Source organism: Schistosoma mansoni, chromosome W (genome assembly GCF_000237925.1).
Source record: "Schistosoma mansoni strain Puerto Rico chromosome W, complete genome".
NCBI lineage: Eukaryota > Metazoa > Platyhelminthes > Trematoda > Strigeidida > Schistosomatidae > Schistosoma > Schistosoma mansoni.
Genome location: NC_031502.1, coordinates 28,981,601 through 28,997,779, shown reverse-complemented (window position 1 = coordinate 28,997,779; position 16,179 = coordinate 28,981,601). Strand labels below are relative to the sequence as shown.

Genomic DNA, 16,179 nt, shown 5'->3' with positions numbered 1-16,179 from the left:
GGCCTGTCGTATTTGTTGTACGGTCGTTTAAACTATTTTACTAGATGAGTGTTATATGCATGAATCATTGCTCTTCACTCCTCCAAAGAACTCTTGACTCTGTCAATTTACTTCAAGGCCTCTCGAATCGTGATGAATCTGCTAGGCATGAAGCGGCTGTTACTATTCAACGTATATTTGATTCGTGGTATTTTGGCTTTGGTAGTCCTGCTGTCGCTGGTTTCTTAGAGACTGTAGCCAATGATACCGGCGGGGCTACTCTTGATACTTCCATGCACGGTTTGATTACAGAGCAGATTCCAGATCTTTTAAGAATTTTGCATACCGCCCCATCATCTGATATACGGTCTGCTGCTAGAGATATCTTGCGTGATTTAAAGGTTATGCTGTTGAATTTCTCCTTAACAAATTTTTAGATTCAGAAGGGGTTCAAAATTCCAAATACTGTTACATCCTCTCCTAGTTTTATTCAGTCTCTGAACGTAATTTCAGTTTTTAATTATTAATTTGATTCTAGATGGACCATATGAAATGCCTGGTCGATGAACCAAGTGAAGGGGATCCTTTTTACACTGTATGTATCCATTATTTCACCTAAGGGTTTCTATCCAACTGTATTTCGTTCCATAAAACCGGTATAATTCACTGTCTGTTTGGTGATCCGTTAATCAAGAAGGAAATAATCACAATATTTTAAATTGTTATACAATGATTGACTTTCATTGAGAACACTTCGATCTCCAGTTTTCCATTGTGGGGCAAGGTGTCGTTCTTCCTTTTTAGTATGTGCTAAAATTTCCACTAAAACGGGAAAGTGACTTTTCTCTCACAATTTTCAAGCGACATTATTTGCAATATCAGGCTCAAACTCTCCAGATTGTTTAGTCGATTGTTGGCATATAATTATTCTACTCTAAAACAGCCTACGGGACGTATATCCATCATGTGTGAGCCTCAAAAGATCTGTAAACTGTTCAACCAGACGCGTTTGCCGATCGCTTTAATATATATTTATCAGTACTCACTCCTTTTAATTGCAAATAATCACCAACCTCTTCTGTCTGAAAGTTTGCCTCACAGATTAAATTTCAATGTACACATGTCATACCGGTGAACTTAAATTAAGAAAATCAGCAATTTTATGCTTTTCCCATATATTCAATATATTGCCTACACATTTTCTATACTCACGTGAATCTCACACTTGCATAAACCTTGTACTAAACAGCTTTGTAGCTATCTTCCTAAAAGATATTAAGTTGCTTTCATCAACCATAATATAATAAGAGTACTCCCAATATATTTTTGAGGTAGTTGACATCAAGTCGACCAGTGGTTCTTCCCTCGACAAAACATCTTATAGGAGCTTTAAAATGTTTCAAATTTCCACCAGGAGCAAAGTGTAACTTAGATTTCTTGACGAGCTCGCTTAAATTCACGCATCTTAGTAAATTCAAGGATGGTATGGTTTCTCGTGGAAGTTTATTGGAAGTCAGCAATTGAGAGAATCATTCTAAAAAGACTAAATTTTCTGAAGTGTGATCCGTAAAACATGAAATTTAACCCTTAGTTAAGCAAAAGAGATGATCACTACGTCAGCATTTACTAAGACTCACTGATTACAGGTTAAATTGAAATATTGAAAATTACATGGTTAGCCTTGTGATATTTCATCTGATTCCATTAGGTTTCACTAGTTTGACATACATTGTTGGTTGCGCAATATGAGACTGTCAAAGTAACAGGTGCACAACTTACCGTACATGTTATGTATTTCTAATTCACATTTTCGGAAATCTAGAGCAACTAAAATCTCTGCGTCGTAATTATGGTGCATACTTCTGTCTCTCCTTATGCTTAAATCTAGTGTTTGCTATAAATAAACGATTGTCTAAGCACAGTTGCAACAGACGATCACCATTATCACCTGCAAGTCCACGAGAACTAGCCATCGGGTCGCCAGATACACGGAGGGTGTATCTGTTGGGTTCTCCGTTCCGGTATAATCAGATAGCATATGCAGCTTTAAACACATTCCAAGGGTTTTATACGTGTTTTGTATACAAGCGGTAGCTACTAAAACTTGTGTTTTTGGTTATGAAATGCAACCTATTCTTGGCAATCCTCACTGTTAGTCCTCTTTCCCCAGTACGTTTCTGGAACTAGTAGATGCTTTGGTTGTTTGCGATCTGGACTTCTGGTTTCTTAACAAATTAAGGATGTCACGTAATTAAAGATTTAATTTTTCTAGTTAATCAAAAGTAAAACAACAAGACTTGGGAAGCTCTACTTTGAATATTTGTTGAATCTATTTTTATTATGGTTTGCTTTTGGGAGAAGTCACCAGTTTATTGTTCTTACGTAAATCGCTCCGGGTATCATAGAGTTACACTCATGACTGTCTTCTTACCTTTTTTGCAGACTTATATCTTGTTTCGTGAGTATTGGTTTCAATGGGGACGCCTAAACAATTACATCAATGTAATGGGGTATCATCCTGAATATCTTGAATGTTACATGAAACTAAAGGATCATCTTTTTCGTGGTGACTTGCCATTACCTTATCCAGATCGTTACTATATAGCCATTATTGTAAGTTTCACTGTCTAAAGTATTCATGATTGGTCGCGTTCACTCTTTGTGAGATTTGAATGAATCAAACAGTATCTATATCGACTGGTGCTATCACAGACCATATTTAAGGTTTCTAGGGACATGTATCTTTCAGTTTTGAATAGCTGTCGTCTAGTATTTAATAAGTAATTTAGTCAGGGTGTTTGTCAAGTCTTATTGGGGCCATTCACTGTAATCAGTTCATCATCGACCTGTTTCGTACAAATACTATAATACAAACCATTGAATTACGGTTTTCATAGCAGATGATTTTTAACTGTACGTGGGGGTTCTGTATACCAATCAATATTGTTTATCAGAGTGCTCATTTTTTTGTAACCAAACATTAAAAGCTATTGACATGGTGCTGCGAACTTGCGCAATAAAAAGTAGTATCGAAAGGAAAATGCCTAATTCACGATTATATCATCACTGATGTCCCCCCTAATTGTGTTATGTTTGTAGGTCTGGGTTACTATTTTCTGTGTGTCAAAGCAATGATACGACACCATATGTAAAATAAAAGAATGCTAGTCACTAACTGTCAGTTTGTTTATCTTTTTTGGAAACTTTTGACTTCAAAGACAGTGGATATCGATAGATCTAATGCTTTTTTTAAACTTGTATTAGGCTTCCCATTTTTGAGTAGCAATTAAGGCACGTTAGAACCGCTTGTCACTAAAGTAGTTAAATATAATTCACTCGTGCTACATTAGTATGTTGCTCAGTTGATCATTTTCATGCTTATTTAATTTTCTCGTGTCCATCGCGAGTCTTTGAATGCACATTTTCCCAACTCGACCTTTGCTTTTGAGTAACTCGGTGTTGTGAACGTATACCTTTCAGCCGTTCCATCTTGAATCCTAACTTGGTTATCAAGGTTCAGCTAGCCGGGTAATATCGCTAATCTCGTCTTAACCCAGTAAAAAAAGGATATATTATTTCTATTATAATACACTTTAAAGCCTTAAAACCATATTGACCTACATGGTATGTCATGTGAGTAATTGACTTCAGTAATTAAAATCGTTGCTTGTTTTGCTCGGTGAATTGTATGGCATTTTTCAAGCAATTGTGACAGAATATGAATGATATAATCTTAGTAACTATCTCTGGTGACCCAACAGATGGTATTGTCGATCTGGTTTTCAATAATTTTCAGGTCATAAAAGAATATTTACTAACCCTTTATTGTTGGTATTATCTAACAACCTCAAACTTAGATTTTGTTTAACCAACAAAAAAATTTGATCAAGACAATCACTTATATTGCTTTAAGTACTAAGCTGTGCTGCAAAACTACGGAGACCTCTGATATCTTGGCAGACTGATCGTTACTTCTGCATAAAAAGGCGAGAATTGAGTTTATTGTAAGTGTATTCAACTATGAGTTTGATGTCAAAATGCAGTTATTTTCTACACCGAAAAAATGTGCTTCAACGAGAATTGATGTAGCTATATCAATTATGGTAGTTAACAGTGATGTTAGCGACTAACTATTGCTCGAAAGTGTTGCTGCTGTAGGTACGTCGCATTAGTGGCCGAAAAATTTGCACAACTATCACATTGTGGACTGACTGGAGCTACACCTATACTCTATTCGATCCCGGTTTAGTAGTTCAGAGGGTGCGCTCACTCGCGAAATCGAAGGTGCTGGGTTCGATTCCTGGACTCAGGGTCATTAATCCCTACTGGTAATGAGTCTCATACAAAACGGCCACTCAGTGTTTAAGGGTTTCCGATAGTTATCTAACTTAGATCTGTTTGTTGTTTAAATGAAGATATCACATAATTATTAGGTTCTTTCTACTTATCGTCCATTCTGTCTAAACTGTTTACTAGCGTGCTCTTGCTTCATCCTGTTTCCAGCTTCGGAACAAGTTGTAAATACGTCCTCGTCTTTCAGTTTTTTACAATTGAGTACCTCTCCCTCATTTCATCTGGAAAATACAAAAATCTGTAGGTAAATGGACTTTACCTTTCAGATTTCTAGCTTAGTCCTAGAACTAAATAACTGCAATTTGCGAAATTGTAAATTGTTATTATTATGTATAAACTTTTTCGTTCAGCCTTTAATGCTTTCTTCTACTCACAATATTGGTCTTGTTATTTAAATATTGATTGTATTCTAGGCAGCTGCACAACAACGGTGTATTTACCTAGTTCTTTTTTTCGTGCGTCAATTCATTAGTTCTGGTGGCCCTTTGTCGTGGTTACAGGGAGTACAGTATGGACCCCCAAAGTGGCGCCAACTATGTGGGTTGAACAGGGATCTCTCAGATCGTCCTTGGAAGATTACAGCTGTAGGTTTGTCATTTTATATCTGTGCACGGTTATGCTTCTTATCTAAGTCTTCAGTTTAATTTTAGTAAAGAACGTTCCTCCAAAGAATTATGAAGTCGAGCTTCACTGTTTAGCGCTGGTGTTGTAAATTTTAGTGATTTTGTATCCACTACTCACTTACCAGATGAATTTTTGTTATTTTTTAGAGTTATATCAGTTTACGATTCCTCTAAGTTTTGCAGGTTAGTTCAATTCGTAGATAATATCCGTTATGACATTAGTTGAATTATCATTAAAAATCAAGGAGAACTGGACAGTTGTTTCATCCCATCATGGGACTCCTCGTCATTACTCATCCTCAGTCCCACATGGGACTGAAATCAGGACGTTCTAGTCTCACAGTGAGCACCTATCCATTAGATTGTGAGTTGGCGTTCAATGGTGCACGTTTCCAATAGTGGCACAGAGATTAACAAATGGGATTGATGACAACTATTTCACTTTCGACGTGTCTGAAATTTACAGGTCACGCTTTCCCACTAGAAATTCAGAAACTCATATCGAAGTAAATCAATAGTAAGCTTACGATTATAGCTTTCATGTGGAGGTTTCTCGGAGATTTGTTTAATTTGTGACCGATCAATCTTTGTTGGGGTATCATCTTCAAATTCATTTAAATGTTCATATTCATGTGGATTTATGTTTAAATCATTCAGTTCAGATTGGGTTGGAAATGCAAATCATGTCCCACTTACTTCACTTTCGTGAATTATACATAACTTCCTGGTCTATGAAGCTCGTTGCGTTGTCCGGAATTTCGTGATTTCCTACATCTTCACTTCGGTTGATGGTTTGATTTAAAACTAATAAATCTCCAGTGTTAACCGTTTTTTTAATGAGACAGCTTCTTAATAAAATATCGGAAGTTTTGCTTTTGATTAACATCGGTGCTAGATAATCTGTACTGAATAAAGCTGCGTTGGTCCAAGTTGTCATACCATAATAGCACTATGAGATCGAATTAACAAGATGAATGACAAAAGAATTTTAATAATGTAGTAGCAATGATAACAACTTAACATTGAGAATATGGTACGGAAAGGCATGGTGAGAAAGTATCTATAAAGGAATACTGGAACTCGAGATGTAGGCGATAATGAGCGAGGGGATTTACACCATTTTGTCCTATTCTAAGCCGTTTTACCAGAACTCTCCATACTAATCGCGGTTATCGCGCAAACCCTAATCACATAGCCTGCTACCTATGCCAGTAGTTATGTTATTTATAATTCATATGGTTTAATCCGAATAAGTATCACTGAGGCAGCAGATGTTAATCAGCTTACCACTTTAAGCCTTACACTTAGGGAAGCAGTTGCTTCAGTTTACTTATATTGACAATTTTGATCATTCTTAACTATGTAGTCACTTCTGACCGATTTATTTAAGTAGCAAAGTTGCAAACAGATAGAATTAATCAAATCAGATACTCGGGTAGCTCGCCTCTTCCCCGTCTAATTTAAAAGGAACCAACGTAATATTGAGTCCAAGTGAATCCTTGAGACAGGATTAAAAGCCAGATAGTTTACTTTCTAACGAAGGGAGCTAACGGCATAAATATTATCACAATAGTACGTGTTTCGGCCACATCCTTTAAAGTGTAAACATGTCCTCATTGCATGTTCAATAGATTTTTCAATCTCATAATTGCAAATGGAATTAAAATTCCATTGAAGGTTTTTATAAAGTACAACTTTTTCATCGAACATGCCTACTTTCAGGATTATTTCAGTTCAACATATATTCGGAACTTTGAGAGGACATTTGTGTTGTGTGACTTAAACAGAGCTCGCACATATTTTATGGAATATGTGGTGAACAATTTCTTGTAGACATAATGCATTAATGCGGCAGTTGGTTGATTGTTCAAGCTCCTCGAATAATAGTCATGTAGTCCTGACAAATGTTTCTCAAGGCCTCGAGTACATAAAACAATTGTACTTGACTATTGAGTTTCATGAACAATCATTTTATTATCGATTTCAGTCTGGAATTAGAATTATACCAACTGACATGATATATATTTCCCGACTCACCAGACCTTCTTGTGATTGAACGTAAGGGTGGGTAAGTGAGTCCATAAAATCTCATTAATCAATGTCGCTCATGAAGTTTCCCCATTTTTCATAAAAAAATATTCATTCATGTTATCGTAAATACGTGTAATACATTAAATTACATATTCTATTATTGTCTTATTGAAAAAGCAGTTTATAAATTAAATCTCTTCATCCACATAACTTTGTACTTAATAACAGACATGTTACATTTCCCTTTTCCCAGTGCCTATTTCAAGTACTGGTCATCCATCTTACACAATCTTTGTTTTACTGTCTCTAACAATTCATCCTTTTAACTCTCTTTAGGATGATATTTACAACCTAACTCATGGAGGAGATTCGAATCCATTAAAAGAAGCTTTATCATTATCTGAATTAATGCATGTTGTAGCTATCCTGTCTCATGTTCACGCTTTAGCTTGTTTCATATTTGGTTGTGGGATTCGTCCTGAAATTGATAATTATGATGGATTAATAAATCTAAATGTAGATAATTGTAACGAATCATACATATATAACAATCAAACTAGCAATGGAAGTTCCCAAAATAATCTTCATGGTTCTGAAAATGGGAGTACATGTTCCTGTTTAGTTGAACCATGGGACGATCATGTAAGTTTAACTTTCTTGCTATTTGTCTCAGTAAACTCTTTTACGGTCGATTTACCCAGTCATTTTATTCTTGATTCTCATACAAGGTGGTGGTACATATCAATCCTGCAATACATACTTTTATCTGATCAAAATTTGTTTCAAACTAATATTTGCCAATGTGTTGAGAAGAGTTTGTTTTTATTCTGAGTCTGCTATCAATGTAAAGCAAGACAAAAGGCAGGAGGAATGTGTATTAATTGCGAGACGTTACAGAGTATTTTTATATACATAACCTTCAATTGTTCATATCCATCTTTCGATTTGTTCTACCATCTAACTGTCTTCTCGTCTGATCTCCAAGCGTTCCGCCAACGCCTTTCTTTCGATGCACTGAAACTCTTCACTCCGTCTGACAACTTTGACGTCACGTTTCACCACATACTACTTGCAAACATCATTGTGAGTAGCGTCCACTACATCGGCAGTACATTTGTTACACCTATCCTCATCTGTAACAAGTTGAATAAATGATGGAGTTGATCATTTGTCATTAGCTCAAATTTACTTCGCTATTGTGGGCTTACTAACCATTTCTTTACGCGGAAGTATTCTCATTAATAAGTCTGTCGTATCGGCTGCTGTTTCATGAGAATACGGTTTGTCTAAAATTAATCGATTTTACTTTTTCTGTTTTCATTTGAGAGTCTTTGTTTTCTGAAAATGCCTTCAAACACTCACAACCCTCGCGGCTGTTATATCACTTCTGTTGCTTGGCTGATCTTTTACAATCACTGAAAACCGTAGTAGTAAGCTACACCTCATCAAAAACTAACAACTGGAGGTCCTTTTTCAAAATTGATTATGTAGTATATTCCCTTATACTTAACACAGTCATTAATTCCACGGTGATGTCGAATTTTTAGTGACTTTTGGGAGGAAATTTTGTGATCCGATACTATTTTTAATCCACTCAATGTGTAAAATGTCAGTTTACATGGAAATATTACTATATTTCGGTTTCACTTGATAAAAATGTTTATTCTAGAGTGTTAATCAATGGTAACCTATAAGTAATCATGGAAATGTCTCATCAACTGAACTTAAACCTACTGCAAAATAATACAAAAATTAAAGTAATACCGACCAACTGAAAGTTGTTTCTCTGAAAAACATTATTATGTTGCTAGTGATTTATCGGACTTTTCAACATACAACAGTAAAGCCCCCCCGAATTCCCTGGTACGACCGAAGGTGGGCAGAATCAACCCTCCTTCTCGAAATGCTCATACATTGCCACAGGTGTACAGCCACTGACAGGGAAGTCATACTCACTGCCTTCTCGCGGCGAGGGTGTTGTTTACGAAATTGAGAGGACGAAAAGCGAATATCTGGCTCTTCAAACGGGTTGGTGGACACAGAGGGTCCACCTAGGGGAGTTGGAGAACTCTGATCCCAAACCAATGGTGTACATGGGCTCCAGGATCCTGAGGGAACAAATGACATATGAACCTATCGTTGGTCACCAGCTACCATGGAACTGCATTTCCTATAGTTGCACCACTGCCTTGTGGAATAGACCTCTAGGTCAAAGATTCGGGGAGTGGCCCCCTAAGAAGACCACCTTCTTCGGTTCGGCGAACCAGGCGATAGCACAGCCCTAACACAAACCAATGATAACTACTATTGGAAAAATTTCTCTTGCTTCAACGCTCACTTAGACAAATCTTATTCACAACTATATGATAACATTCGTTTTTATTTCTTTTATACTACGTCACTTATGTATTCCCCTTTATTCTCATTTTGCGTATTTTATTTTTCAACTTATACAATAGCTCACCTGTGGTGGAAACCCTGTCTTGTCTAAACGATCTCGAGTCACTGACTGGTCGAAAGTTGAATTCTACCACCGAATACGAATACTGAAACAGTCTTTCTGAAACCACGCATACCATTCAAACTGGCTTCCATCAACGTTCGCACACTAATGCAGATCAGTCATCAGATAGGGTTGGGTATGTCTTTAGAAAGTCTCAATATCGATGTCCGTTGTCTATCCGAGACCTGTATTCAAGACTCTAGTGAAGTACTACAAATTCGCTTTCCATCTGTTGCTTCGAATAGCTTGTTTTGTGTGCGTTAATCCGGGGACTCCGTGACATCGTCTGGTTTTTCTGGCATTGATGTCGCACTAGGCACTAGAGCTGAGGTAGCACTGATCAATTGGATTCCCATTAACAGTCGGTTATGTTAGTCAGTCAGTCACAATGTAGAACTTCGTACGTACGTACATCAGTTCGAGTTGTCATACCACATTAGCACAGAGATGCAGTTGACGATTCAAATCCCATAGTGGTAGAAGTAGTAAAAGTATAAGCAGTAATCACAAAGATTAGGGTTTGAAGATGTTATTCAAGGAGTATAATACAGTGAAATAAATTTGGAAAGAGAAAAAGAGACATGAAGAATTAAGAAGATTAGAATTTGGCAAAACACGACGAGTGGATGCACCTTCGCCATTGCAAACGATTGTAAACCATGTCATTCAAGGTCTCTAACCATCAATTGCTATCATCTTGCGGATCCCAACCAGGTAGTCTACACCTACCAACATGGCTCAGTCCACTTGTCAGTGGCTTCATGGATTTGTGCCACGTTTTGGTCTCGCCGCCCATAGCTTTCTTCCAACCTACTCCTACACCATAAAACATTGCATGTCGGGGCAGTCGGTGGTTGGGCATACGTAACACGTGTCCCAGCCATCTCAACTGATGAAGTTTCACTACTTCATCAATCGATTTGCCATCCTTGCGGGGTACCCGTTTCCTAGCGACTGCATTACTTACCCGGTGGTCCCAGGATATACGAGCAATGCTTCGAAGACACCTATGATCGAATACTAGCAGTCTACGAATATCCTCTACTCTTATCGGCCATGTTTCACTGCCATAAAGTAGGACGGAACGAACTGTTGCTCAGTAAACTCGTCCTTTGATTGGTAGATGGATGTCTCGCCTACGCCATAAATGACGCAAGTCGGGAAAACCTAGACGAGCCTTCTATATCCGTGTTGAGATTTCTTCACACACCAGACCACAAGGGCTGATGAAACTACTAAAATAAGTGAAGTGGTCGACACGCTCAACTACTTCACTCCTTATCATTAGTTCAGGTGTCGATGCAACCCAATCATGAAGTAACATTTTGCATTTCGAAGGGAAGAATCTCATTCTGAACATACCTGCATTGTTGCTTATAGTGGTCGAGAGACTCTGGATTTTATCAGTGTCTTCACTAAATAGAACTATGTCATCGGCGTATTCTAAGTCAACAAGTGAGTCTCCTGGTAAAATTTCAACTCCTGGAGATTTAGATGATGAAAGTGTTCTCTGAAAGCATGTCAACGACAAAGTTAGACAAGAATGGAGAGAGTGGACAGCCCTGACGAACACCACTTGAGGTAATCAATTCTGATGACAGTTCGCCATAGGCTCTCACTCGACCAGTTATGTTCTAGTGGAGAGCCTTTATGAGGTTGATGTACTTTTTTGGTACTCTTTTAAGTAACAAACACTGTCATAGAACCCCACAATCAACGGAGTCAGACGTCGCCTTAAGGTCGAGAAATACTTCGATTGTGGGATGTCTGAATGTGTCTAAGTTCTAGGACCTGACGTAGAGTGAATATCTGGTCTACGCAACCACGTCCAGATCGAGAACCAGACTGGTTTTCTCTAGTTTGCTCTTTACGAGCTTTGTTTAGGCGTCCAAGTATTATTGAAGCTAATATTTTAGACACTATATTAGTCAAACTGATTCCTCTGTGATTGTCTCAAGAGGACTTTTGTCCTTTCTTATAGACTGGCACAATCGGTGATTGGGACCAGTCAGATGGAATTACGTCCAGTTCCCAGATTCTACCTAAGACCTCAGTCAATTTCGCTGCTAGTACTGGACCGCCAGTATATATATATATATATATATATATATATATATATATATATATATATATATATATATATATAGTAAATTAAGGCAATATCGAGGCATTACGCACAGTATACACATATGCCAGTAAAAAACTGAACAATTTTAGTCCGTAGCATCAATGGGAAGATACGAGTAAACAATACCAAGTGAATTTAAACTTCACCCCATCGCACAAGCAAGTGGCAATGAGAACTCAGTAGCTAATTGGATAACGCGATGGCGTTTAAAGTGAACAGTACTGGGTTCATAGTCGCAGAGTGGTCATCAACTCTGAGATACAGGTATAAACAGCTGACGAGTCCAAGATAGGACGAAAAGGCGCGCGTCCTGGATTCCACTCTTAGCAACCATCCATATTTGTCTACGTAGTTTTAAATTTTGTTTTCTAATGGATGGCAAAGTTTAGTAACATTCTACCATGTTATTCTAAAGCGTATGCCCATTGGTAACTGAATTCCAGATGGATTCTCTTAAGTTTCAGTGAGTTATGACTCGAAGATTTTGATCTCTATCTATCAAATAAAATTCCTCATTATCTTCCAGATTTCAGAAAACGGAAATAATAATCATCAGGACTCACGCAATGATGAACCATCTGATGTAGATGGAAAATTACGAGCTTCCAAATTACTGGAAATCATCCAGACGGAAGATTTAAGTTGGGAAGATGTCGCAGAAGATATTGTTGCTGAACAATTTCTAACCGCTATCATATCTAATAATCAATGTGAGTTAGATTCAATCTGTTATATTTCACAATTAGTTCTTTAATGATTAAAGCCTATTTTGTTTGTTCAGGATACCAAAAATTCAGCAGTCATGGCATTCTTTTTTTAGTAACTTCACGCGTAATTCTTTAAATTCTAAATTGTCATTTTTGTAATCACTAAGCAAGGCTACATTATTTTTATCTACCCCTAAAAATGTCAGAGTTACGCTCTTAAAAAGGTTGTAAGTTCGTGTTTGATAATCAAATAAAGAAAAACAAAATAATAAGTTAAATGAATCCTTAGCGGTTGGTGGTTAATTCAATTATCTATCGGGAAGTATTGACCCTCATGAATACTAGGTAAGTATTTAAAATCTAATAAAGTGTAACGACTGACAATGTTTTATAAATCATGGATTATAAGTTATCAATGATAATACAGCCTTTAGTATCATACCTTCATTGGTTATTTATTCATGGATGACTGTTTTATATTTCTTTTTGTGTATTTTTTAATTATGTTCTTTACCGGTTAGTTTTATCCTCAAATCTGATGGAAGTGGTGTTAATTTCATTCAAACACAATATTTCACACATTAAAAATCTGTTTACAAATTACAGTCAATCAGAATTATTTCGTTTTCCACTTTATATATCTTCATGGCCCTTTCACCTTTCGTTTATCGGTTTCTGTTCTGGTTTAATAAATGTACATTTCTAAAATCCACTCGTAATTTGTGAACTTAAAAGGTGGATTCCATATTTTGAGAGATAAATTCTTATGAATAATTAAAACTGTTCGTTTATATCTTATAATCAATTTACTTTTCATAATTAAAAATGACTTTTACCAAAAATGTAAAGCCATCTAGTATTGCTTATTAATTTTCAGTGGATTCTGAAGCTGTCTTCCCATCAAATAATATGATGAAGCATATCGAAAAGCTCTCTTATCATCCACTCATCTCACGTTTCTTAGATTCTCCACATTCTGGTTACAGAAATTTCGATGCTCGTCCATTTCATGCAACTGTAAGTTCAATTAAATCATTCTATTATTATTATCATTATTATTATTATTATTATTATTATTATTATTATTATGTGTTAGTATTAGAGTTCTTATTAAGCCTGTTATGGACCATTTAGTATAAAATACAAGTTTGAAATGAGTTCTCGATTTATTACATTAAAAAAAATTGACGGGGTTTGTTGTTGGTAGTGTAGTGAGATTTTTCTAATCAACTGATATCAGTTATTTGAAAAATCACTGAAAAGCGAAGAACATAGAGTAACTATTGTCTTCTTTTTTAAAACTACTTAGTCATGTGCACCCACTCTCCTTCTCCACTGCCATCAAGTTGAAAAAATCTTCAAAAACCATGTTGTTGCTCATTGCGGATTAATCCCAAGTTAGATTATTCGATGCTCTTGTGGAAACCTATTATCTGTCCAGTTCAATAATCACAGATGAAGACGAATTACATACAGGATTTTATGATAACTTGTCTGTAATACTAGTAGAACGATATTAGAATTGTTGATTGGTGTCTTGAATATTCTCAGCTGATTAGTTTCGAGCATAGATAAAATAACTGTTTAATATCCCTTAGTGTTCTGTAGTTTTTTCATTTGTGATAATCATCACCATTTGTTCGCCCCAAAACCAAGTGAATAGTAAGTAAGGATCATTTAACCATTCCGTTCTTTCCAGGTGGTTCTTCCAGTAATACCTCTTGACTTGATCATTCTATCCTTTTTTTTCGGTAATATAATGATTTGAAGTGTCACTTCTTACGAATATTTCATATATATTGACCATTTATAATGAAAAATTTTCTTTACATCATACATTCACTTGAAAAATACAACTGATTGATCAACAAACAGTCGCAGAAAATGAAACTGATCAATTCCTTTTTTGCAAAACTGAGGTTCAATACTCCTTTTACTGATTTTATTCTCTCTCATACACATAGATGATAGTTTAAAGAAACAGTTTATTGTTATGGTTTTTCGCGGTAAATAAGATGACTTATAATGATGATTACGAACGGTGGTCACAGTAGTAACAGTAGTAGTATTGGTCATCTCAGATAAGGGTACAGTTTTATTGACGTATTATTTTTAGGAAGATGTCAGTTTCCACTATAAAATTTCTTAATATTTTGTATATTGGCTTAGTTTATATTTATTGTATGCATTCATAATAAGGCCTACTATCTCTTTAAATCATTGTTAACCGTTGCTTTCAGTTCATTGTTGTGAAAAAAATAAGTGAATAAATACTTCATATGTCTAGAGGCCGGATACCTATGTAAATAAACAATATATAAGTATTTGCTCAATCACCGACTTCCCTATTAACTCTTAATGTTCATTGATTATTATTATTATTATTATTCTCACTTTTTCTTGTTAAATTATGTGAATGATTGGCACGCATAATTTATGTGATTTGATCCTTTACTATCGAAATAGTTCATTTCCTTTCGAGATGTAACCATTATTGGTGTAGGTGGTTGAGCGCCTAGGTAAATACTATTTTTGATTTCCAAATGTTTCAGTGATAAGTAACATTTCTCACGTGTGAGTTTGACTATGCGAATTTAATTCAATTACTTTATAAATATAAGTTTTTGATTAAATTCAATTTAATCCTATCATAATCTTTTTCTCCATGAACTTCATATTCTAGGAGTATTCATGGCAAGAAGAAGGATTACCTCTAGCTGATCGTCTGTGCACTGAGCTAGGTTCCCTTTTGGATGAGAAATTCCGAAATGCTTATGATTTGACTTATAATACGTAAGTATATTTTTTAAAATTGCTTATTACTCTATTGTATTGCGTTTTGATTATATTCGAGTTGTTTTCTTACTATAATTAGCTGCCGTATAGAAGGACGAGTTTTGGTATTTGTTTGATTCGTAAAACAATCTAACTCCTTTGACTTCTTGTGTATGATATTCAGTTGTTTTTCCAAAGAATGACTTCATTTGTTTTGGAACTAACCATATGATTTGATCTGTAACAATATGAACACCCAAACTGTCTTTATTGTGTTGTAAATAAGACATCTGGAAAATGTTATCTTAAGTATTCAAATATTTCTAACAGTGACTATATCACATTTAAGCGTAGTAACTTCCATTCACCCAGTGTAATTGATATTTTTATCTCTGTCACAACTTGAGGGAGAGGGTTTTAAGGTTTGTTATGAATGTTTGTTGATAACATGGTCTATAAAATACCTACTATTTGAAATTCTTTACTTTGATGCAGTAAACTACAGGTTCCAACTACTTCGGTTTTTGTGGCATGGTGGTTATATCAGTCTTTGTATCTTTGAGGGTATGTATAGAAACCTGCACTTAATGAGTTACAGTGTTTCTATGAATGGAGGTGCAAACTGTTTATCACTAGATAATACACATTACCGGAATATATTTAATTATCAGAATGGGGATTTTTGGAGACTAGTAATTTTAACAGTTGGATTCATTAGTCGATCTAAGCTAGACCACTATTGAAAACCTGGAAGCACTAGACGGACCTTTTGTCAGTATGAGACTTCTCAGCAGGGCGCGCCCACGATTCCGCATGAGGAACTTGAACCCAGGACCTTCCGTCTCGCGCGTGAACGCTTAACCTCTAGACCACTGAGTCGTCATCCAACGGTGTTAATGTTTAACTTCAATCAATCCATGATCTTGCGCAACCCTTCATCCATTGTCTGTAGTAGGTAATTGTCCCACACCCGACACGGATTGGGCTCTGCTGGTTGTTAACATCTTCGGACGACGACTCAGTGGTCCAGAGGTTAAGCGTTCATGCGCAAGACGGAAGGTCCTGGGTTCAAGTTCCTCA

General features: G+C 36.1%; 1 protein-coding gene across 1 annotated transcript in view; it reads left to right on the top strand.

Annotated features, from left to right (window-relative positions):
• The window catches only part of Smp_147400 (putative p53 regulated pa26 nuclear protein sestrin), a 23,220-nt gene continuing 7,041 nt past the window's right edge, over positions 1-16,179 (top strand). The window contains exons 1-9 of the mRNA XM_018789263.1: positions 1-380; positions 417-482; positions 518-574; positions 2,422-2,592; positions 4,746-4,916; positions 7,323-7,628; positions 12,144-12,327; positions 13,202-13,341; positions 15,008-15,117. Coding sequence (XP_018654724.1) covers positions 45-380; positions 417-482; positions 518-574; positions 2,422-2,592; positions 4,746-4,916; positions 7,323-7,628; positions 12,144-12,327; positions 13,202-13,341; positions 15,008-15,117 — 1,541 coding nt within the window. The 5' untranslated portion in view covers positions 1-44. The remainder of the gene's footprint in view (positions 381-416; positions 483-517; positions 575-2,421; positions 2,593-4,745; positions 4,917-7,322; positions 7,629-12,143; positions 12,328-13,201; positions 13,342-15,007; positions 15,118-16,179) is intronic.